At 40.8% G+C, this 24,299-nt stretch overlaps 1 protein-coding gene across 3 annotated transcripts in view; it reads left to right on the forward strand.

The window, feature by feature from the left end:
- Positions 1 to 324: 324 nt before the first annotated feature.
- LOC108435297 (roundabout homolog 2-like) overlaps positions 325 to 24,299 on the forward strand; it is a 51,360-nt gene continuing 27,385 nt past the window's right edge. For 2 of the 3 annotated variants that reach the window (XM_017711057.2, XM_017711059.2), the window contains exons 1-3: positions 325 to 827; positions 7,041 to 7,367; positions 23,867 to 24,024. In XM_017711057.2, coding sequence (XP_017566546.1) covers positions 758 to 827; positions 7,041 to 7,367; positions 23,867 to 24,024 — 555 coding nt within the window. In that variant the 5' untranslated portion in view covers positions 325 to 757. The remainder of the gene's footprint in view (positions 828 to 7,040; positions 7,368 to 23,866; positions 24,025 to 24,299) is intronic. The other variant, XM_017711058.2, reaches the window with a different exon arrangement.

The raw sequence follows: 24,299 nt of genomic DNA on the forward strand, positions 1-24,299 counted from the left end.
TGGTTCGAGTTTATTAGGGTTAATGGGTGTAATATTTATCAGGGCACTGCCACTTTAAGCTTTGTGTAACGATGCGAGAAGTTGCGCGCGATCCGGCTTGGTAGACTAGCCGGAGCGTGTTATTTATTTATTTTCTTCCCCGCCCGTTTTCGGACAGTTCGCGCCTCCTGCTCCCGGATTGGCTGGTGGAACAAAGCGTCTGCGCGCAAGCATGAAATATCGGCCAATCCTGGCGGAGGCAAAGGCGGGGTTTTAATACATATAGCCAGTCCTGGCGTGTGGGGCGGGGCTTGTCGGAATACAGGCGGGAAAAAATTAAACGCTGCACGAGCGGTTTTCGTTTAAACGCGAGGAATGAGAGCAACGGTCGGAGCAACGGTCGTTTGGCGGCGAGTGGACGTGTTCATTGTCTGACAGAGCCCACCTCGCTCTAAAAAGGAGACCTTTGAGGTAAAAAAAATGGACCAGAAAGTCCAGCAACATGAAACGAGAGTCGTCATCTTACCTCATTTCTGACTCCACATCCAGCCCAGAGCCGACGCGGAGCGCCTCGTCATTCCGCGGCTGAGAGTTTGAGTGCTGAAGTGACCGTTATGCTCGCTAGCACAGCTCGAGTGAGGCGTAGGCTGAGGCTCTGTCACAGAAGTTGACCAGCCCGTCTTCGTAACTGTGACTTTACGATGAAAGCGACTCTTCGACTGCCTAATTCTGAAAACGCCACCCCGGCGTCACACTTCTGCCAAAAAATATTTTAAAAATGTGGACAATGCCGCTGGGTGCCAGAAAGACCTCACTGCTGTTGCTCATTCAGATCTGCGTTTCCACAGGTAAGTTCTGAGGGAAAGACAAACTAAGTAAAACGTTAGTTGTGTGTTGTTGATTCGAAGCTAACTTACTAAATTCACTGGGGGGGGAGTTTCTCATTATTGCACAAACAAACAAAGAAATACTGTATTAACCATTATTCAGCACATTATAACCGTTTTTAATGAATATCCAAACACCAGCGTAGGCCAGTAGGTTACAGAGGCAGTTGGAAGGCCGTGTGGACTATTAATACTACTAAGAGTTTCTGTTGATTCCTGGTGATTTTATTACAAGGTGTTTTGTTTTTCTTTCTTTTTTTTTTGATGGGTTGGTAGTGTAAAGGATCCTGATGGTTTAACAGGTGACCAGTGGCTGATTCTACATGCTTTTGATGGTTTCCAATGGGATCTAAAGGTGTTCTACAGGAAACTGTTGGGGTTGGAAACATTAAGCCAATTCCAAATAAAAAGCCTGGATCCTTTTCCAGCTAGGAAGTCATTTATTCTGAGGCGATTCGTTCAAGCTGAGCTAGACCTCATGAATTGAACTTTGAAATGATTGTACATTGTAAACAGGCTACTTCTTGGGAAGAAGGTGTGCACTGAAAGTGAGCCCTTCCTTTTGTTACTCATCCTCTACTACTGGAGCCTGAACTCGGTGGGGGGGGGCACATTCTGCTTATCCCACTAATATTAGTGCCATATGGCAAAGTGTGGAAAAGGCTGCTGTGTAGTAAGCGCTGGGAAAAAAAGCATCTCAGTCTGTGTTTCTCCAGATGTTTCACTTGTTGCAGTCCCGTAGAATGGGGCATACCTTATGCCAAATAAGAGCATCAAAGGGGCAGGTCTTTGCAAAGAACATTTTAGAGAAGGAGAAGAGATAATAAAGGGCTGCAGGCACACAGTCACATATTCAGGTAGGTTCAGCTGATCACTGCTGCGCCAAACTTCTCAAAATCATTCTATCGTCTGTTCTAACAGAGACAGAGAATGTCAAGATCATGTTTTTTTTGTATGTGATGCAAGAATTGGTGTTTCAGTGTGACCAGATGGGTTCTCAAGTAAAGCCATGGTGTGGTCGACCTTGTTGTGGCCTTATTCACTTGGTGAGGGAAAAGGGAGACACCAGTGCTGTATCATCAGTCTCTGTAGCCCAGCGTGTCCCCCTGCTGTGCCTGGCTGGCCCCGAGCATTAGTGGAGACAGAAGCTGCTGTGCACAGCAAGGTTCTGAAATGCATGTTAAGGGATGCCTTTGACCCTTCCATTATACACACAGCACAATCCCCAGTGTTGGATTATCACCCACAGTGCTGAATTGACACGCCGCGTTCCTTTAAGTCCAGCTGGACGCAATGAACACTGTAAGTGTTAATGTGGATTTTGCAGTGCTGTTGCGGAGGTGCGCGCCGTGTGCTTTGTTAACGCAGTGGAAGCCACAAATATGAAAGGCGCAAGGCACGCTGTGCTGCTGCCAATTACGCGTTTATATAAAAGTAGTGTGAGAAGGAGATGTGTTCGTTCTGGAGGTGGTGTGAAACATTTCTTAAGAAACCATTTTTTGTTACGAGCTTTGAAGTAGTAAGAAATAATGGGGCCTTCACGGTCCAGTCGTTAAAAAATGGCTAGACCGCCGTGGACATTTCTCTTGACAAGACAAGTCACGGTTTTGTGTGCACACCAGGGTTTGCCTGCACTAACTGCCGTGTCAGAGTGTCCCAAAGGTGTTTTCTGATGTTTTCTCGAAACTATCATATTTGTTGCAGTACAATGGAACTGCGGAGATTTTTTTGGGCCGATCAAAACCGTTGTGGTTGTTTGTGTTTGGTCTCTTGAATTAATAATATGAAACAAGCTTGCAGGTTTTTTTTTTTTGTAGAACAAAAAGTTTGACTTTTTTTAGGTTTATTTTGCTATAATAGAAATATCCTTTGCCTTAACCCAGCCATTTAAATTGAAATTGTTCATTCTATCAGATTGATTTGTATAATGTTGGGAATTTAATCTGGATCATTTTGTGGTGCTGCATCTGTATTTTCGTTCGTATCGGTCGTGGCGTACAAAAATTCTCATTGCAGTTATTAACATAATAGGGCTTAAACAGAGAATAGACAAAACAGTGCCGCACAGCTTCTGCCGTGTGGTGGCTTTAAGTCATATAAGGGCAGATGGACCACTCTGCTTGAGTGAAGTACGTAGGATAATGACATTGTATGGCATTAGATGGACCACCTAGGACAGACAAACCATGTCAGAGGATAGTTACGTCTATGTTAGAGTGTTATTAGCTAAGACCAGCTATAGATATCTCAGTTCCCTGACTTAAGCCTGTCCTCGTTTGAGTGTTCTTTGCCATAATGCCACGCATGCACAACTGACCTTTTCCCCAAAGTTATTTTCCGCCGTGTGGTTTGATTAGGTCAGTAACAGACTTCTCTGCACGCATTGTGCTGCACAGCCTGGTGCGGGTGCGCCCATTCAAGGCTGTACTCTTGTTTTTTTCTGTTTGTATGTCTAAAGTGAAAACCTCTTTGGAAACACAACCCCCTCTGGCCCTCCTTTTCACAACATATTAGCATAACAAGAGCACATTCAAACCCTGAGGAGGGAGTGGGAGAAGCACAGCTAATGTTTTGTTAATATTAATTACTATAAAGCATTACATAATGGCATGGCTCGTAGTCACATGCCAGATATAACTTGCTTTAATGGTATTGCAGAGGAGGCGAGCCTCTTTTTTTCTTGCACCAGCACCAGTCTTGCACTCTACCAGAACTGTGCAAAGCTTTGATCAAACAACAATTGAAGTCAGCTGCTGGCGCTCAAGGTCCCCAGATTAATCCCAGTTTGTTCTGCCCTAGTAATTCTTCCCCAGTGCTGTCAGAAGCAGAGTGCTGTCACTCATTAGTCTTAAATGAGCAAGGGAGTCGGTGATGACTGGTACCTCACAGTTTATGTTCCTTCTTTCATAAAGTCCGTATTTTGCCATTTACCACAGCAAAATGAACATTGTTTAAACAAATACAGTGGTGTGAAAAAGTGTTTGCCCCCTTCCTCATTTCCTGTTTTTTTGCATGTTTGTCACACTTAAGTGTTTCGGAACATCAAACCAATTTAAACAATAGTCAAGGACAACACAAGTAAACACAAAATGCAATTTGTAAATGAAGGTGTTTATTATTAAAGGAGAAAAAAAATCCAAACCATCATGGCCCTGTGTGAAAAAGTGATTGCCCCCCTCGTTAAAACATACTATAACTGTGGTTTTTAACACCTGAATTCAATTTCTCTAGCCACACCCAGGCCTGATTATTGCCACACCTGTTCTCAATCAAGACATCACTTAAATAGGAGCTGCCTGACACAGTAAAGTCCACCAAAAGATCCTTAAAAGCTACACATCATGCCGAGATCCAAAGAAATTCAGGAACAATTGAGAAAGAAAGTAATTGAGATCTATCAGTCTGGAAAGGGTTATAAAGTCATTTCCAAAGCTTTGGGAATCCAGCGAACCACAGTGAGAGCCATTATCCACAAATGGTGAAGACATGGAACAGTGGTGAACCTTCCCAGGAGTGGCCGGCCGCCCAAAATTACCCCAAGAGCGCAGCGACGACTCATCCAAGAGGTCACAAAAGACCCCACAACAACGTCCAAAGAACTGCAGGCCTCACTTGCCTCAGTTAAGGTCAGCGTTCATGCCTCCACCATCAGAAAAAGACTGGGCAAAAATGGCCTGCATGGCAGAGTTCCAAGAAGAAAACCGCTGCTGAGCAAAAAGAACATTAAAGCTCGTCTCAATTTTTCCAAAACACATCTTGATGATCCCCAACACTTTTGGGAAAACATTCTGTGAACCGATGAGACAAAAGTGGAACTCTTTGGAAGGTGTGTGTCCCATTACATCTGGCGTAAAAGGAACACTGCATTTCAGAAAAAGAACATTATACCAACAGTAAAATATGGTGGTGGTAGTGTGATGGTCTGGGGCTGTTTTGCTGCGTCAGGACCTGGAAGACTTGCTGTGATAAATGGAAATATGAATTCTGCTGTCTACCAAAAGATCCTGAAGGAGAATGTCCGACCATCTGTTCGTGAACTCAAGCTGAAACGAACTTGGGTTCTGCAGCAGGACAATGATCCTAAACACACCAGCAAGTCCACCACTGAATGGCTGAAGAAAAACAAAATGAAGACTTTGGAGTGGCCTAGCCAAAGTCCTGACCTGAATCCTATTGAGATGTGGTGGTATGACCTTAAAAAGGCCGTTCATGCTCGAAAACCCTCTAATGTAACTGAATTAGAACAATTCTGCAAAGATGAGTGGGCCAAATTTCCTCCAGAACGCTGTAAAAGACTCATTGCAAGTTATCGCAAACGCTTGGTTGCAGTTGTTGCTGCTAAGGGTGGCCCAACCAGTTATTAGGTTTAGGGGGCAATCACTTTTTCACACAGGGCCATGATGGTTTGGATTTTTTCTCTCCTTTAGTAATAAACACCTTCATTTACAAATTGCATTTTGTGTTTACTTGTGTTGTCCTTGACTATTGTTTAAATTGGTTTGATGTTCCGAAACACTTAAGTGTGACAAACATGCAAAAAAACAGGAAATGAGGAAGGGGGCAAACACTTTTTCACACCACTGTACCTACAGTGAGCACTGTGGGTGTTCATTTAGTGCTGGCGATCTAAATCAGTTAAATCGTTTTCTGGACAGATTAATTCATTACATTTTTGCAACTAGTATTAATGTTTTACTGGCAGTATATTAATATACTTTCTATTAGCAATAGCATACTCATCTTAGTCTTGTATGAAAAGATGTTATGCATGTTTTAAAATCTTTGACTAAGGACCTTTCCTCAAGGAGATAAGCAGCAATTATATAATGCACAGTTCCTCATGTTTTTTTTAAAAGAGCTGCTCCTCTTTCTCTGTGCTCTACCCATCAAGACCATGAGCTCATCCTAGAGAAACACACAGAGAGTAATTATGCTGCACTTTTCCATTAGAGGATGTCACACAGTTCTCTTTTACTCAAGCATAAAGAAGTCAAGCATTAAGCATTCAAAAGAATTTCAGGCATTCAAGAGAAAAACAGGCCATGATTTATAATCAAGGAGCTGTAGCCTACACTGTCACCACAAAATGATGCATGAATGTCCAGTGCAGGTGTGTATATGTGTTTAATTACAAATTACAATTACAAATACCAGTATGTAAATTCATCTCTTATGGGTTCATCAGGGATTACTCATTTTTAACAGTTTAGTGGAATGGACATTTTAATGGCTTATCTTAATACTGGCACACATTTTTTCCAAACTATCCTCTGAGCATTTTCATTGATATCTTAGCCCTTGATAACCTAATATTGGACTTTTTTTGAAGAAGAAAGCAAGCATGTCATTGTAAGCTTTTTCATGACCCAATTTTTCAATGCCATTATCCTCTTCTCAATGGTGCCATGGCAACGGTCAAAACTGAATTGGCCATAGGTGCATACTTTTCCTGGAATGTAAGAATATGAGATCTCAGTTGCATTCTGCCTGTGTCCAAGGCATTCTCATCTGTATCCTCTCATAGGTAAAACTGACTGTACTGTCCTAGCTATTGTATTGTAGCATATGCATGCATGTGAACTCTTGAACGCCCAGAGTTCCAAGCCATGCCCCACATTGGTAGGCTTTTATCGCCACCTATAGAGTCCTGCACTAATGGGTCCCGAGAGGAGGAGTGCAGAGAGTTTTCCAGGCCTTCTTTCTCGGCAGTAGCCATGCCAAACTCAAGTCTAATGCCAGTTTCCTTCAACTTCTCCCTGCTCCTGTCTGCCCCTCCGGACTCTCCGAAAGCTTAATAGATGCTGAGTCATCAGCTCCTCAGGCTCCTTCCACCACCAGCCATTAAGAGTCCACTCTAGTCCCATTTCATTTCATGCTGTCTGAAACCCACTGTTCTTTTTTTTCTTTTTTAACTTCAGGACAACTGCCTGTCTAAAATATATATAAAGTGCAATATTGACTTCAAAAGAGACAAATAAAAGCACATGTTTACACGTAGAACCCACGTCTGATTTAATCACTGCCTGTCAGGCGTTTCAACAGTTAAAAGCTTTTCAGACAACCTAGCCTTTCATGTTGGACTTGTTTGTATCACCGGAGACTTTTCAGTATAGAATGATGGCTAGAAAAGAATGGCACAGAACACTCTGAATAGCCTCAGTCGATTTCCTGTAGGGTCTCGGCCACGCCTGGAGGACAGTCCACCTCGGATTGTGGAGGACCCTTCTGATCTGATTGTGTCCAAAGGGGAACCAGCCACCCTGAACTGCAAGGCAGAGGGGCGGCCCACACCAACAGTGGAGTGGTACAAAGATGGAGAGCATGTGGAGACGGATAAAGATGACCCACGCTCGCACCGCATGCTGCTACCTAGCGGCTCGCTGTTCTTCCTGCGTATTGTCCACGGCCGCCGCAGCAAGCCAGATGAGGGTGTCTACACCTGCGTGGCCCGCAACTACCTGGGAGAGGCGGTTAGCCGGAATGCCTCGCTAGAAGTAGCCAGTAAGTCGCTTTACCATTCAATCCATATGTTTTGAAAAAGCTTGAGTACAATGCTTTTGATATGGGTTTCTTAAAAAGGTATGTTAGAGGTTTCTTTGGAATTCCTTACATGCTTTTAACAAATGTCACCCTATATAGACCAAAGCCAGGGTACTCCTTGTAGAGTGACTTGGGGTTAAATGCATAAGGGTATTAGTCAGTAGCTGAGTTGAAGCTTGAATTATAACAAGTTCTTTGAACACTTGGTTCCACCTCACTTGACCCACTTAGATGAAAGCATGTTGAATCAGCATAGTTAAGATTTTGGTCTGAAGTATGTCACAAAGCAATTTAGAGAATGCCTCAGAGGTAGGGCTGGGATATTACGGGCTGGCATAGACCAACTGGCCACTTTATTAAGTACACCCCCTTGAATATATAGGATCACTTTGTAGTTCTATGATTATAAATAATAGTCCGTCTGTTGTTTCTCTGCATACTTTGTTGGCCATTTTTACCCTGTTCTTCAGTTATCAGGACCCCCACAACACTACCACTGAGCAGGTGTTAAGGTATTCAGAGAGGAAAATATTCAGAGAAGCAAGATGGACTACAGTCTGTAATTGTATAACTACAAAGTGCACCTATATGTTATATGTACAATGAGTGTAGATACAGTGAGGTGTACTTAATGAAGTGGCTGGTCAGTGTTTATGTGTCAGAAATCGGAGAAACTTTGCATGTGAGTCAAAAAAGGATTGTGTTAAGATTGTTAACATTAATTGAAATAGGAAAAATCTTTTAACCTCTGCAGTTTAAACAAGTAGGTTTTATGTAATATGAAGAGGAGGCTTGTTTAGCAGAGGCTGCCTCTTCAGATGAGCTAACATTAGAGTATGACCGGTGAAGTGATAGATGGTTAGAGTGACTCACATTCACAATATCTACACAATGTTTTTTTCCCAAATCTCAGTGATAGCGATGCAAAAGACGGCACATGTGAATGCACTAAAATTGATCTTGATTTATTTTTAAATTGTGCATGCGAGCACAACTGCTGCACTGTGCAGCCCTGTTATAGCACAGTTTTGGCAGGTGGGGTAATGACATTGTTGATGTTATTTGTTTTTCATGCCTTTAAAATAAACATCTTTTGTTAGTAAGGCTTTGGCGTTGTTTGGTAAATTTAAATGAAAATATTAGAAAAGAGGAAAGCCATATAATAACATACGCATTTACTACTTATATGAACCCATGCACATCAGTAGAGAAGTATTTGTCTGTCTAGCTGTCCAGAGCTATAGGGAATTTATTCAGACTGCACCAGCTGTTTAAAGCCATGGTGGCCGAGTTTAGCTTGTGCTCTGGTACAAAGCAGCTTGGTTGAACACAATCACTCCTCTGTTTAGTGATAAGAGTTGACCAAAAGTTGATCTCATTTTTGGGATGATTCATTTTTAAGTGGGTTTCCTCTGCTTACCTGCACTGCTCAGTGTTGTTCAAACTGTAGATATGTAGAGAACTGGATTGCTGATACAAAGTGATGCCACTTAGCTGCCATATTGATACTTTCACAAATTAATGGTTGTCTATGTGCAAAATGTAAACATATCCTTGACAAATGAAAACATAACAAAAATATGGAGGTGTACTGTGTTTTCCTGCAACAATACTCAATTTTGTGTCTGCAAGATCCCATCGCACCACAGCTCACCTACAGTTTTTTTTAGAAGAGAGAAAGCAACAAATAATACTCATAAGCCAACATCAACTCCAATGCATTTTTTTATAAAGCTTTTATTCATTTTAAACAATGGTCAACATTCTTTAATTAGTCGAAATTTTCCGTTTTATCATAGACTTGACACGGCTTCTTTTAATTAGCTTTTTTTGCTTGTGTAACGCGGAGCGAGGAGGCGGACGCATACGCGGAGATAAGCGAGATTTATTACGGGCAAATCCAGGGTCGTGGTCAGAACAGTCCAGGGTCAATGAGCCGACACGTACAGAGTTGGGGTAAGACATAACAAAGACTAGAATCAACACAACCAAAGACCAGGTACAAAGACACGGTACAAAGGTACAAAGATACAAAGATACAATGATACAAAGACTGGCAAACGGAAGGGGCAAACACAGGGCTTAAATACACGGAACAATGAGGGACAGGTGATAACAATCAGGGGCGGAGTTACAAGACCAAAACATGAGCACATGGACAGGACTGGGAGGAGCCAACCATGACAGCTTGAATTATTTTAAATAATGGTTAGAAAAAGAAGATGGAAAAAAGAAATTAGCTACAATATGAAGTACAGCTTGACTGATGAAGCTGTGTGGCAATATGAGGTAGTTGCAGATAAAATGATATCAGCATTTATAATGGATGATAAATGACAATTAAACAAGACATGGAGAGGCAGAAAACAGATCCTTCGGCCATGTTACGAGTGCTGTCATTGCGTAGTTTGTCCATCAGTTTGTCCACTTCCATGGCAACACACAAGTGCATCACAAAAGCAGTCGATCAGAGCAATGTTACCCACAGAAATGAGCATTCGTAAGTTAATAATTGTCACCTGAAATACATTACTTAAATAATAATAAAAATATCTCTATTACTTTTCTTCTTAGCCTAAATAAGCCTGGCAAGATTCATGTCAGCTATGTCCTTTTTTGTTGCAGTAATATGAAAGCCGGTACTGTCAGTTAAACATTACAATTAGCAGATGCTTAATGGTAGTGGAATGGTTTAGGTCAGGGGTCGGCAACACGCAGCAACATTACTGCCCTGTTGCGGCTTCACAGCAGAATTTAATAAAATAATCCTCCTTTGCTGTAAAATAAAGCTCTGCTGATCGCTTTAGCACAGTTTTAACAGTACACTGCCTTAAATGCTGGAGTTAATGTATAACTGCTAAATCACCAACCTTTAACCCTGAAGGTTAGCCCACGGCCTGCTGGTTACCATAGCAACAACAACAAGCTCACCTAGCTAGTAGTCAACAAAATGGTAAAGAGAAAGATTTAAGACAGACATCGTAATTTGGAGTTGAATGGACTTATTTGCATTTATAAGCACTCAGTTGGTTTCCTGATACGTTTAATGTGCATTTAAGTACTTAAAAGTTGTGAAGTTGAAGTCTGAAGCTCTTTGTTTGTCTGAAGCTTCTCATTTAAAATTTCCCTTCCACCTTAAATAGCACAGCAGTTACATTCTGATGCCTCAGGCACCATTTAATTTGGAACTGAAGATTCTGATAAATACCTGGCGAATGAGAAGATGACTTCAGCCTCATAAAAAATCAAACATTGAGAGACATTTTACAAGAAACTTTTCTACTATGATGAAAAGTTTCCTGCTGGAGATGAGAGAAAAGTGAGCTAAAGCTTTTTGGTTTATATTATATTTTTAGCCTATAGTAGTACATTACATTTACATTAACAGCATTTAGCAGACATTCTTATCCAGAGCGACTTACAAGAAGTGCTTTGTCCATCTATGGAAATTATCTTTGCTAATTACCAATAGGTTAGAGAGAAAGATGGTCCTGAGCTCAGGTACTGAGCAATACAATACAATATAATCAATACAATTAATATAATCAATACAATGCAATACAGTATAATCAATTAGCACATGCTGAGTCATGGGTCTCATTACCGCTGGTTTGCTTTCACACTTAAGAATTCCATCTGAACCATAAATCGATTACCTAATTCCATACATCACTTCTCTACATGCAGGTTTGCAGAATGGTTGGCACTAGCTTCATCCATTTGCTGCTTTTAATTATTTTACCATTTCTACAGTATTTTATTATTATTATTATTATTATTATTATTATTATACAAACACTCAAAGAACAGCGCTTGTTGTCCACAACAGTCCTACACAAACATACGCAACTAAAATGTGTGGACAACAAGCACTTTTCTTTGAGTGTTTGTATACATTTATGTATATATTGCTGCTATCGAAGCAAAACCTCATATCTCCAGAATAGTAACTTTACTGGAGAAGGAAAAACATACTTTACTTTTAATGTAATGAAACCAGACTTTTTGTCCAAGTAATTTTGGGCCTTTTCTTTCTGTCCAACACAGTGTAAAAGGCAACAGGCTTTTTCAAATTCTGTAAAAAACTGAGAAACGACAAAAAATGGGGATATATATATTTACACACACACACACACACACACACACACACACACATATATATATATATATATATATATATATATATATATATATATATATATATATATAGACTCGCATGCTACAGTCAGTGCATTGGAAATAAACATGAGCTGAACAAGTATATAACATGCCTCTTTATCTTCTAGGTAGCTTCTCTTTCAAACACGAGGTGTGTGTGTCGTAATGGCACTCTTTTGTTAAAGCACAGAGCACTTGGAATGCTGTGAGATCATGGAGTTAGGAGTAACACATCATGTTCAGATGCTCCCACATGTTATCCAATTAATCATTAAATTCTTTAAACAATAATATGATGAATGTTTATTTGTTCGTAACACTGCAGTGTGAAATCCCAAAGTTGCTCATTTTTTTTTTAAGTGCATGTCATGTTATCTTGGTAAGGCCCCATTTTATCTAAACTCTTATAATTATGCGTAACAAGTGTTAGGGAAAATGTTTGCGATTTTTTTTTTATCCACAAATATTGTTATTGGTATCTGTCTTAAAAATCCTGTTATCGTTGGGCTCTAGTGTATGAGGACGATCAGATAAAATGTATGGGCAGTAGATGTCACAAGAGAGGATGGATGCTTCAAAGTGTTTCACACTTCCGCCCTTGATTCTCTCAAAACACAACTCCCAAATGTTGTTGTTTAAATTACTCTCACCATTTCTAGCTAAATCAGCATGTAGATCTACATTTGTCAGATTGTGTGAGTGGATAACTTAACCTTGTTCTAGCATGAATGGCAGTAGTGTCACAATAGGAGTCCTGTATAATTCTGTTTAATTTGATTTAGTAGAACAAGAGCTAATAATAAGTTGGTAAATAAACAGTTAAATAATTATTAACTAAGTTAAAAAGGGACAGCAAATGAAAAATATGCATAATGTATATTTTATATGTAAAAAAAGGGAGTAATATGGTGAAAAGCATAAAGGAGATCATAAATTAGCACTTAAGAGTTTGTGCCCCATGTGAAGTGGGTCATATTTATGCAATTTGGACTGCGCGAAAATTCTGATCCCAGTTACGGCCCTGTGTTTATATATAATTATATAAGTATAATGCTAGAAAACATACTAACCATGCCCTGTGTAACAATATGGTCTAGTTTAATTGGGTCTTAGCTGGCGGATGGCTCAGATAGCCAACAGGCTGAAAGGCTTCTTCCGTGTGTATATGTGAGGCTTTTAGGTGAAATATTTTCAGAAAGATTAGCTAAAAAACAACGTAAATAATATGTTACGTATATGTTTTACCAGCTTCAAAAGTCATCGTTTATCTCGAACTTCCAGAGGTAGCGTTAAGTCTAGTGATGAGAAGTTAACATTAGCTTTATGCTGATGTAGCTTAGAGACTTCTCCCATAGATGAAAATTGAGCATTATTGTAATGATAGAAATATAATAAAACAAATATTTTCCAAAAGGAAATTATGAAAGATCAGATATTATGCTCAGCAGATGAAGGAAGTAGGCAGGAGTTCTGTGAGGCTAGTCGCATAGCGAAAAGAATGGTGGCAAAGGCAAAGGCTCAGGCCTATAATGAGCTGTATGAGAGGCTGGACAGTAAAGAAGGAGTAAAGGACTTGCATCATTTGGCTAAACAGAGAGATAGAGCTGGAAAGGATGTACAGCAGGATAGGCTGATAAAGGATAGAGAGGGAAATGCACTAGTGAGTGAACAGAGAGTGTTGGGTAGATGGAAGGAGTACTTTGAAGAACTAATGAATGAGGAAAACGAGAGAGAGAGGAGGACGACGGGGGGGAGAGATAGTGGATCAGGAAGTGCAGAGAATTAGTAAGGTGGAAGTGAGGGCAGCTTTAAAAAGGATGAAGAATGGAAAGGCAGTTGGTCCAGATGACATACCTGTGGAGGTATGGAGATGTTTAGGAGAGAAGGCAGTGGACTTTTTAACCAGGTTGTTTAACAAAATCCTGGAGAGTGAGATGATGCCTGATGAGTGGAGAAGCAGTGTACTGGTCCCCATTTTTAAGAACAAGGGTGATGTGCAGAGCTGCAGTAACTACAGAGGTATAAAGTTGATGAGCCACACCATGAAGGTATGGGAAAGAGTTCAGTGGACACAGTGGACAAGAGGACAGTGTAGAAAAGAGGTGAGCAAGAGGGTGCAGGCAGGATGGAGTGGGTGGAGACGGGTGTCAGGGCTGATGTGTGACAGAAGGATAGCAGCAAGAGTGAAAGGGAAGGTTTACAAGACAGTAGTGGTCCTGCTATGATGGATGGTTTGGAGACTGTGGCTCTGTCTAAAAGACAGGAGGCTGAGCTGGAGGTGGTGGAGATGAAGATGCTGAGATTTTCGCTGGGAGTGAAAAGGATGGACAAGATTAGAAATGAGCAGATCAGAGGGACAGTGAAGGTGGAGCAGTTTGGAGATAAAGCCAGAGAGGCCAGGTTGAGATGGTGTGGACATGTGTTGAGGAGGAATAGTGGATATATTGGTCAAAGAATGTTGGAGATGGAGCTGCCGGGTAGAAGGAGAAGAGGTAGACCTCAGAGAAGGTTTATGGATGTAGTGAAGGTGGACATGGAGATGGTTGGTGTAAAAGTAGAGGAGGCAGTGGATAGGGCAAGATGGAGGCAGATGATCCGCTGTGGCGACCCCTAAAGGGAGCAGCCGAAAGAAGAAGAAGAAGAAGATATTATGCTCTGCAGAAAAATGGTTATACAGTAGATGCTGATGCATATAAAAGACCTTGAGAAATGGACAAAAATCAATGCAAATTTAAATGCGTTTACTTCTAGAGGGTATGCAGTGCTGCTGCAGCTGTTTGAGTACTGCTGCCTCTGTCAGCATTTTAGACATAAATCTATCTAAAAAAATTACATTACCCAGCCTTTCTCAGAGGACTTTCATAGAGCAGCAACTGAAATAGATGAAAAGTATATTCTAACATCTCTGTATTTCACTCTGACCATTTTTTCCCATTTTATGACTGTGTTGGGAACTTCTCTTATTTGTTGTAGATACTCTTGTGGTGGGTCCTTGGCCCTGTCTCTGCCCTGTTGTCGTAATCCCATGAATATGGCACAAGGCAGCAGAGCCGCAGTTCCACTGCCAGAAGATTAACAAATTTGTTGATTAGGAAGGAAGCATAACCGATTAGAGTGGCAAAGTGTCCTCATTAAAAACACAAAACAGCAATTTAGCATGAGCCCATCTTCTGCATGGCTAGCTTCCCCCCCTTTCCTCAGCTTTAGTCAGCGTAGCTCGTGGCTGCCTGACCTCATTAGGAGGTCACATCAAAGTGATATTTAAAGTGACATCAGAAGCTGCAAGATAGTTGTAAGGCATTCTACTCTCTTGGGTCACAGGATCAAGGTCATGCGTACATTTGTTCGTATGTATCTACTGCAAATGGGCTGTTTTAGCAAGTCTGCTAAAACCTCCCCAAAGCCGAGTTCCAATCAACAATCTTCGGTGTACTTATCCTATAAGCTCCGCGGCTTAAAGCACAAACCTGCAGTGTCAAATTATTAAGTTGTGAAAGGTCATGGGTTTTAGTTGCTCTGTCGAAATGTTTCCATCCAGAGTATTTTGAGTTCTATCTTGGGTGGCCATTATTGGAAAACAGCCTTGTATACAAGACACCTTTATTCCTGATGCTCTAAGGCTTTCCCAGAGGACACAAAGCTTTAAACAATAACGCTTCAAATTAAATTCCCAGATAGAGGAGGCCCCAATGAGGCTTGTTCATTTTAGGTCAGTTCTGAGGATCATATATGAGTATTTATACATAATGCACTCTATGAACTGAAATAATGGTCTTAAGAATGTAGTCATGATGTCACCCAAATTTATATTTCAGATTTATATTTCAAAACATTATTTTTAAACCAAGTCCTTTTGAATGTAGCTTTGTCTTACAAAATATTGTTTTTAAACCAAATCCAATTTTATGTGTCTCTGTATTTCCAAGGATTATTTTTAACCATGATGTCAGAGTGAGTTGATAATGGTTAAAAGGCTGTTTATGAGGATTGATGCTGTTGAGGCAAGAATTGCAATCTGTGCATCAGTTCAGTGAGTAAATGACTCCATTTATTCGAGCATAAAATTTGCTCAATGAAGCTGTATGACAGATTATAAGACTTATGTTAACTGCTGCAAAAAGCTTATAGTGTGTCTAGTTAACAAAACATGTAAGAATGATTAATTATTTATATTTGACCCTTAAAGACAAATTAAATAGTAGTCTGTCTTATATTTACCCTTTATACCACATTCAGCATGCATACCTGCCACTTAATAGGCTGTATGCTATGTTACCAAAACCCACTATACTGCACTTAGGGATTGAGTGCTTGTCCGTGCGGATGATGATATCATGAGAGTGAGGTCATAACAAGGGAACCAGGAGCACTGCTCCCTGTCTCATCTCTGTTAGCCATGATTCATGTGCTAATTAGAGCTGGACCGAAGCCAGTAGGCCTGCCGCCTGGGTTCTGGGTGGGTGCGCTTTGAGAGCAGGAGCTTCTGTGGAAGACAACAGGTGGAGGAAGAAGAGAATGTGGGCTTGCCCTTACCTCCTATCCTCTTGCGCCCCTCTGTTTACATCTGCGAGCCTGCGGATCCTGCAGCTTAGATTACGGCAGCGAGAAGATTGTGTTGGGGGAAAATTATGCTGCCTTATATGGAGGCATTAAGCATTAGGCTTTGATAAGTGAGCAATAAACAGTGCGATAAATCTGCACTGTTTTTCTGGCAGATTTTTAAGCCTCTCTGGCATTATGAAAACAAAGCAGGATATGTAATTCCAGGCTTTGTCTGTCATATTTTTCTCATCTGGAGATATTTGTTTTACTGTTTCCAAAGAGCATGAAATATTAAGAAGCCTTTGTAGAAGTGATCACTCATCTAATAACCTCAATTTGTTATGAGGCTCCGTAGTGTCTGCAAAGTGGATCTCAGGACCCGTATGATCATCAGGGCTATAGATAACTATTATGCAACTGGGTCATGTTTGAACTTTTTAGGTGGGTTACACAACAAGGTAATAGCAGAGAAATAGCGAAGTGCTAAATGTTGATCATACTGCCCAAAGAATTTTATTTCACACCCTCTTACTCCACAGAGGCAAGGGGTTGACCACAATTTGTCATAATTATAATATGCTTCATGCTGTTCTTTGTAGAAATGGATTTTCTGCATCATCTTGTTCTTACTGTAATACATTAAGCCATGCAAATCTAGGCCATGTTATATTGAAGCATACATGTTTATCCATGTAGAACATGCCTGTCGAAGAACAGATACATAATCAGGTTTTCACTGTAGAAGAGTATATTTTTCCTCTGGTTGTGGGAATACCAGCAAAAGCTGATGGCTACCTGTTGAGCTCTCTATCATTTTGACAGGGTCCAGTATTCTGTACTTAGGAAGAAAGTAATTCTTTCATGTTCTCCCAAAATAGCAATGTTTGTCTGTTGGCTTTTGTGTATAAGAAAAAAAAACATATCTGTTTCAAAGCTGTGAATAAAACAGTCTGTCTGGGGGAGCAAAACGGCAGCACTCCCTGAGCCAGGATTAAGATAAAGTAGGACAAATAAAAAAAAAAATGAAACTTGCTTAAAAGGCTTTTGAGCCAGCTGTCCCTCTTTCACTTGGTGTGGGATTATGAAGTAATGACGCTTTGAAGGCAGCAGTAATACGGCTTTCCCTGCACCTTCCCATCCAAACTCTTTCAGGGTTGACTGTTGTGGGGGTGTCCTGCATGCATGCACACCATAACAGAACTCTGTTTTGGAGGCATTTACATTTTCTTTGTGTCCTCCATGTACACTGAATTTAGAACTTGTTCAATGTGTTTGGCCAGAAATGTACAAATAGACATGTACAACACAAGGGATGTTGAATTTTCTCAATAGACTGATGTCTAAAAGGGTGTAGAAAATATAGATGCAGAAGGATAGCATAAGATATTGGTAAACAACCATTCTTCAACATCAAGTGCTAATCAGCATCTTCAGAAGATTCTGATAACCGGAGTCAACTATAAATCTAAAGGGAAGTTTGTAGGAATGTAGAGGTCCAAGAAGATATCTCCTTTTTCTTCTGCTTCTTCTACGACATTACAGCCAGCATACCTTCCTGGCTGGGATATGGCTGACCATTTGTAAACACAGACAATGTGGAGATTAACCTAGTCCCCTCTCCCTGGAGGTCAGGGCTCCTATATCCGAGACTCAGGGTGGGCGACAGCATTATGTCGGATTAGCCCACCTCTGGAGTGGTCTCCATCAGGCCACATACCGCAGTTTCGTCTTTGGCCAAGAAATTACAGGATCCCATTCTGCATATAGTTGCAACTCTATATAATGGCCAGCAAGCCACTAGTGTAGGTGTGTAGACTACATGTTACATTTATATACATGTTCTCAGCCCCCTCAACACATTCATACTCACACATGCTTACTCATAGCCACTAGCTAAAACACACTAATTCATAAAAGGTGAAAATGTGTGCAAAGTCCTTTCAAAAATACTGAGCTAGTAAGTTTGACCTTTCATACTCCTACAATGTGCTGTAGTAAATAAACCCCCAAATGTAATGTAAGGAGCAGGAGCACATCATAATTCGGCAGTGGCACATTAATAATGTACTGCCCAACAGACTTGTCATTTAGCATTCCTCCATGATCCCTGTAGGGGGCAGAGAAGAAAGAGCCTCTGGCCTTTTGAAATAAGATCAACCTGTGTGTGGTTCATCCACAGAAATGGCCTTTCATTCCTAGACTGCACATTTAGTTTAGGGCATCGCCTTCGATCACCAATGCTGGTTTAAAATACCAAAATCCGCTTTCCTGATCGGATATGATCACTGTGCCAAAGCCCTGCTGAAGCTGAGAATTGCTTATGGCTCTCGTGTATAGAAGCGATTTTGTGTTACACATATGAATAATTGTGCGACCACGAGAAATCCAAGCGTGGCCCACATGCTGCCCGGTCATGTGACCTTGCTGGGCTTTCAGCATTGGCTAATGAGGCTCTGTGCGCATGTCATTTCCCCGGATGGCTAAAAATAATCTTGGAGCCTCGCTCTCTACCTCTCTTTCCACTTTGGCTCCTGAGGAGGAGGAGAAGAGGAGAGGACAGGAGAGCTGAGAAGAGGAACCATCGTCTTGTATGGTCTATCCTGGCCCAGTGCCAAGAGGCAGGTGCAGTGACAGAGTCGAGCTAGTATAGCTCATCCCCTTAACTAGGCTTGCGGTATTGCCACAGGCCTTGTAGGCTGGCCGACTGGAGGTAAACAGTGACACTATTTCCCCCTTCCTTTCTCTTTCTTAACCAGAACTCATGAATTAGTCATCGCTCCTGTCTCCTGAAAAATGCATCGTGCTAGGGGGCTGTTTTGAAACAGCCTGTCCTTGTCCTTGCTTGTTCACGGGACTCATGCGAATTATATTTAATTCAGGAGGCTGATTGGTGACTGCGTTAGAGCAGGGAAAATAGTGACAGAAGTGTATGCAGTACTTACATAGAAACTGACGTGTTTATGCGTAGAACTGAGTGCATTTTGAGTTTGTGCATACCGGTGGTCACTTGAGAATTTGGAAATGTACGGCACTTCAGTCATTGTAAAGGGGCAGTCTCTACATCACTGTGTACATGTGCATACATATACGGGAATAATGTTACCAGTTTTGATTATAATTTAATGTTTTGAAGTGTGTAATAAGATTTGTAGCTACTTACCTGTGGAAATAGAATTATCTTTAACATAATTCTAAGATTAGTAAGAATAGAATGCAGCCATATTACGAATACTTATTATAGTGTATGTTTTTGGATGTCGGGTGAGAGTAAAAGTCGGAAGCCCCCTTTCCTTCTGAGATATATTTATACTAAGTAGTTTTGCTCAATATCTGAAGTGAGCCCCACCTACTTTTGCTAGAAGAAATGCAAATATTAATATGAAGGGACTAGTAGGGAGTCTGTTTCTTGAGACGTCACATTAAATCATTGAGTGAGCACATATTAAACTGAAAACCTCTTAAGCAGGACATGTGTGTCATTGAAAACAATCTCTAAATGTCTTCTGATTTGTGGCTATGCCACTAAGTCACTAAGACAAAAATAAAATTAACTAAGAATATCATGTTTTACCTCCACCCCTTTCCTATTATTGAGAAAAAACCTCTGTACGCTAGTGCTCCAGGGCCACTATTTAACCTATAATACAGTGTCTATTCTTTTCAGAAGCCTTGGATTCAGTTTTTCAAAGAAATCTGCAAAGATATGTTTCCATATTTTTAGCCTTAGACATTTGTTGCATGTTTTGCTTCTCACAATCCAATTAATCCCAAACAAATTCAGTGATGTTGAGGTCCAGCCAGTCCATTGTTCAGTGAACACCAGCAGCTTTTATGTTTGAGAAGCAAAAGTGCTGCTGGATTTTATCCTATGCCTTAAAGATGAAAGTTTTAAATACAGATTATCTGTTGTAAAGTTTTGATGGTTTAACGGATTTTGCCCAGTTCTTAAAAGTCCTATTTTCTCTGTACCTTTTGAACTCCAGTTTTAGAAATTCCTGTTTGTTCACTTATTTGCCTTTGACTTTCCCCTTTCTTGTGCTTGGGGTTTGTTTTATATCTACTGTTCTCAGAAATATCCCTTAAAAATAAGTACCTTGTACTTAATGGCCACTTTCACAGCAAATTGAATAAATCTAGGGGGCTTCTGACTTTTGCACAGTACTTATAGCCCTTACATTATACTGTAGCCCTTATTCTATATTTCCCTTAGAAATATTCATGTTATGGAAGGAAGCCAAATCATGTTAACTTCAGCTTGTTTTTGTCCTGCTGGAAATATAGTAATTCACCATCACAGCCAGAGCTGCACAGTTGAAAAAACAAAAGAAACTGTCAAGCCATGTTCTGTTTTCTAAAGCTTTGAAAATCTGCACTATCTGAGCCTCTGACCACACAGCCACTCTACGGTCAGTCAGGCACTACATTCAGTTTTTTGCATTAAGAGTGTGACCCACTCTTCCTCTCAGAGTCGAGATGGGTCCTTGCAAGGCGGGGTTTCTGGGTGGGACAGATGCATCCGTCCCTGACCTACCCCTCTGCTGCCCCTCCTCAGAGCCAGTGGGGACATCAGCACACCACACTCCTTTTAAAACATCGGCGCAGCTCACACACATACACACAACAGACTTCTTTTGCTTTATGAGTGCATGGTCATGGAGAATGGCCGGAGGGACAGAATGGCCACTCAGTCAGCAGTGACCGCCAACCACAAGGGAGTCAGTGCCTTATGCAGCCACAGGCACAAACGCACAATTGAATAAATGTTATACTCTGTTGGTCACATTATCTGTCTGTCCTCGCGGCGATAGCAAAGAGAAGATGCTTCCTCGTGTCATAGTAAGCCCATCTTCACGTTCTATTTTTACTTAACTTTTTTAGTTTTGTACTATTTTTCACTGTTTCTGGTAGATAGTGAGTGGAGTTACGTATTCAAACATTAAAAGGGAAATGAGATTTTAAATATTTCCTACTCATATCTCTGTTTCTGATATCTACTTTTCCACTTTTGCACAGTCTATATTAGTCTAATAATTGAACTGAAATGACACCTTTCATGAAATGACACATTTCTTTGTTTGACCTCTTTGAATATATTTGGTGAATTGGAGAAGTTCATTTTTCTGATAAAATACTCAGATAAGAGAATGTGGAAAAACAAAGTTAAGTGAGAAGTAACATGACAGATTGCATGTAGTGTATGACAGAGTTTGTGTGTGTGTGCGTGTGTTTGTGCGCACGTGTGGTGAGGGGGTTCTCAGTCCACAGACTGGCAGATGACCACTTTAAATGCTGCAGTGCGATCTGAGACACAAACTGCTTGGAGACAGCCACCACCATTTGTCTGTGCCGGACAGATTTGAAAATTCATGCTTTGAATATGATTATTATGGCTTGAACTGGGGATTGGACATTCAAAGCTCTCATTGCACCCTCCCCCCCCCCCCCATAATTTAGAGTTTTACTAAATGTTTATTGTTGTAAACAAAAACAAAAATTGTTTGTGTTGATGGAAGATCTGTTTGGGGAATATAGAATAATAATACAGCAGAGCAAGTCTGGCTGTAGCTGTTGGACTTGCTAAATCTGTACTGTAATTAAGAATTAATTTAAATAGATTTAGTTTCACCAATTAAGACCCAATTCAATTTCCATTCCATTTTCATTTGCAAACACTAAATGATCACATTAAGCCTTATCATGCTCCACTGATAATGAATACGGTTATGTAATGCAGACGCAGGACAGACAATATGGCTGTTGGTCTGATTATTCTGTTCCGATGGGTTTGAATTGTTTATGGTCTATTAGTGGTGTGGAGGAGACAATTGGCAGTATATGAAACATTCAGAGGTGTTTGGTTCTAGAGGGATTTTTATTGTTTGATGTGAAGAAAGTCAAAGTGCCCCCTTAGGCTCCAGCCATGGTGCAGAAGGTGTGGTAGTATTCTGTCAGTCTTCCATCTGTGAACTGTCTCTGCCTAGTTGAGCTACACTGGTAGCATAGGTTTATTCTTCATTCCCAGAAAGCTGGATTTGGACAAGTCATTTACATGCTGTTGACATTGCTTACTACCTCATTCATGATCATCTCCTAGACAGCGACTTCCATTTTCTTCCTTATATTCCCCTGCAGGACTGTGCCAAGTTGTGTTGCAGAAGAAACTGCATTATATCATGCTTCCTCCAGTGAGCTATTCAAGTGTTTTAAAAGTGAGTGCATTGTTATGAAAAGAGTTTATTATTGATAAGCTCTGGGGGCAAAGGCAGAGAGGAGCAGGAAGCTGGAGTTGCAGCGCGAGGCCATAGGAGGTGAAATGCAGACGGTACTTAACCCCCTCGACATATCCTGTTAAAGCCTTGATTTCTCTCCATAAAGATATGGGAATATACATTATAAGAAAGAAATTTTTAAAATGCTAGATCCTTCTTTTCTTTCAGTGTAATGACAAGCAAGGCGGCGGACGCACGTGCTGAGATAAGCGAGATTTATTATGGGCAAATCCAGGATCATGGTCAAGACGGTCCAGGGTCATAGAGCCAACGCAAGCAGATTGATAGTTAGACATGATAAACAACACAGAACCTCAAACAAAGAATCCAACACGAGAATACAATAGATACAAACAACAAAGACCAGCAAAGACAAAAGGGCAAACAAATGGCTTAAATAATAACAGGGTAAACAAGAAACAGGCGGGAACACAGGTGGAAGCAATCAGGGGTGGAGTCACCAAACAAGGGGGCTGGATAAACCAAAAGAAATGCACATGGAAGATCAAAACAAAAAGCACATGGAGTGGGTGGAGCAAATTGTGACATTCAGTCTAAAAGGACATATTCTTGACTGCTTCTACACCCCCTTCTTCTCTGGTATTAAGTGCTTTGGGAGTATCTGTCACTGCACATAATGCAGTTAATCATTTGTTATTTTATTTGATTTACTGTTTTACTTTTTTATTTATCCATGTGTTAATACCTGTTCTTCCTTTTTTTGTAGAATGGGAATGGGTATGTAGGGCTGGGTGAAGGACGACAGTGTTAGGTCAGGTTGGGTGACAAAAGTGACAGCTTAACAAAGGAAGTCCCCTGTAACTTCAGTGTTTCACATTCATAGTGTATCGCCCCTCACTCAAGTAAGCTGATGACAGTTTTAAGTGTGTTTTTTCCCTTTGTCCAAATGTCCAAGTTCCATTTTGTCCAGACGAATAAATTTACCTTCACTTCACCTTTTCTAGATCTCTGTACTGGTACCAGCACACTTCTGTCAAGGCGTTCACTTCTAGTTTTTTGTACATCATTTTTATGCATCAAATTGTCCGGTCATACGGTGATGCAGTATACCAGCTTAAAATCTCAGGAAGGATTGGATTGCCCCAAACCATTTAATTAGCCGTTATTCACAGCAGTAACGATTTTCTCACTTGTACCGTGAGCGCCAAATGAGCTAAGAGATCTAGAAGTCAAGCGGAAACAAACTCTTCCATTCTCCCTCTTTTACCAAAGTATGCCGTTTCAGGCAAAAATGAAGTAACATTTGAAAGGGTAAAAAAGTCTTTGTTTATCCCATTAGTATTATATATATATATATTATAATATTATAATAATGTTAAAGTCAGTTATCCATATAATTCAAATGACCTCCACCACCCCTACGTGGTGCTCACCCAAGGTTTATTTTGGACCTGTGGGAAACAGCGAAAACTCATTTTAGTGCATTGTACACTATGAACAGAATTTTCATGCCCTCTCTTTCTGCCTCAGCTCTCAGAGATGACTTCCGCCAGGCGCCTAACGATGTGGTGGTGGCTGTAGGTGAAGCGGCCATGCTGGAGTGCATTCCCCCGCGTGGCCACCCAGAGCCTAGTATCTCCTGGAAGAGGAACAATGTCCGTGTCAGCGACAAAGACGGGAGGATCTCTGTGAGTCTCCACTGTTCCACTAACAATATCCTGTGATGGGGAGATGGGCAGCACTGATTGCCCAGTGCTGATTAGAGCATGACTACTCAGCAATCATGACATCATCTTCTGCCTCTTGATGCACTCAGGACTAGCTCAGAGGATGCATCAGCATCTTTGAGAAACACTTGCACCATGATTTGAACCTTACTGGAATAGATGTCAATAGATAGGTGTTATTGTCTTCACATCTCAAAACCTACTTCCAAATTAGCAACCAAATTACTAGCAAAGAG

This window comes from Pygocentrus nattereri, chromosome 17 (assembly GCF_015220715.1).
Source record: "Pygocentrus nattereri isolate fPygNat1 chromosome 17, fPygNat1.pri, whole genome shotgun sequence".
NCBI lineage: Eukaryota > Metazoa > Chordata > Actinopteri > Characiformes > Serrasalmidae > Pygocentrus > Pygocentrus nattereri.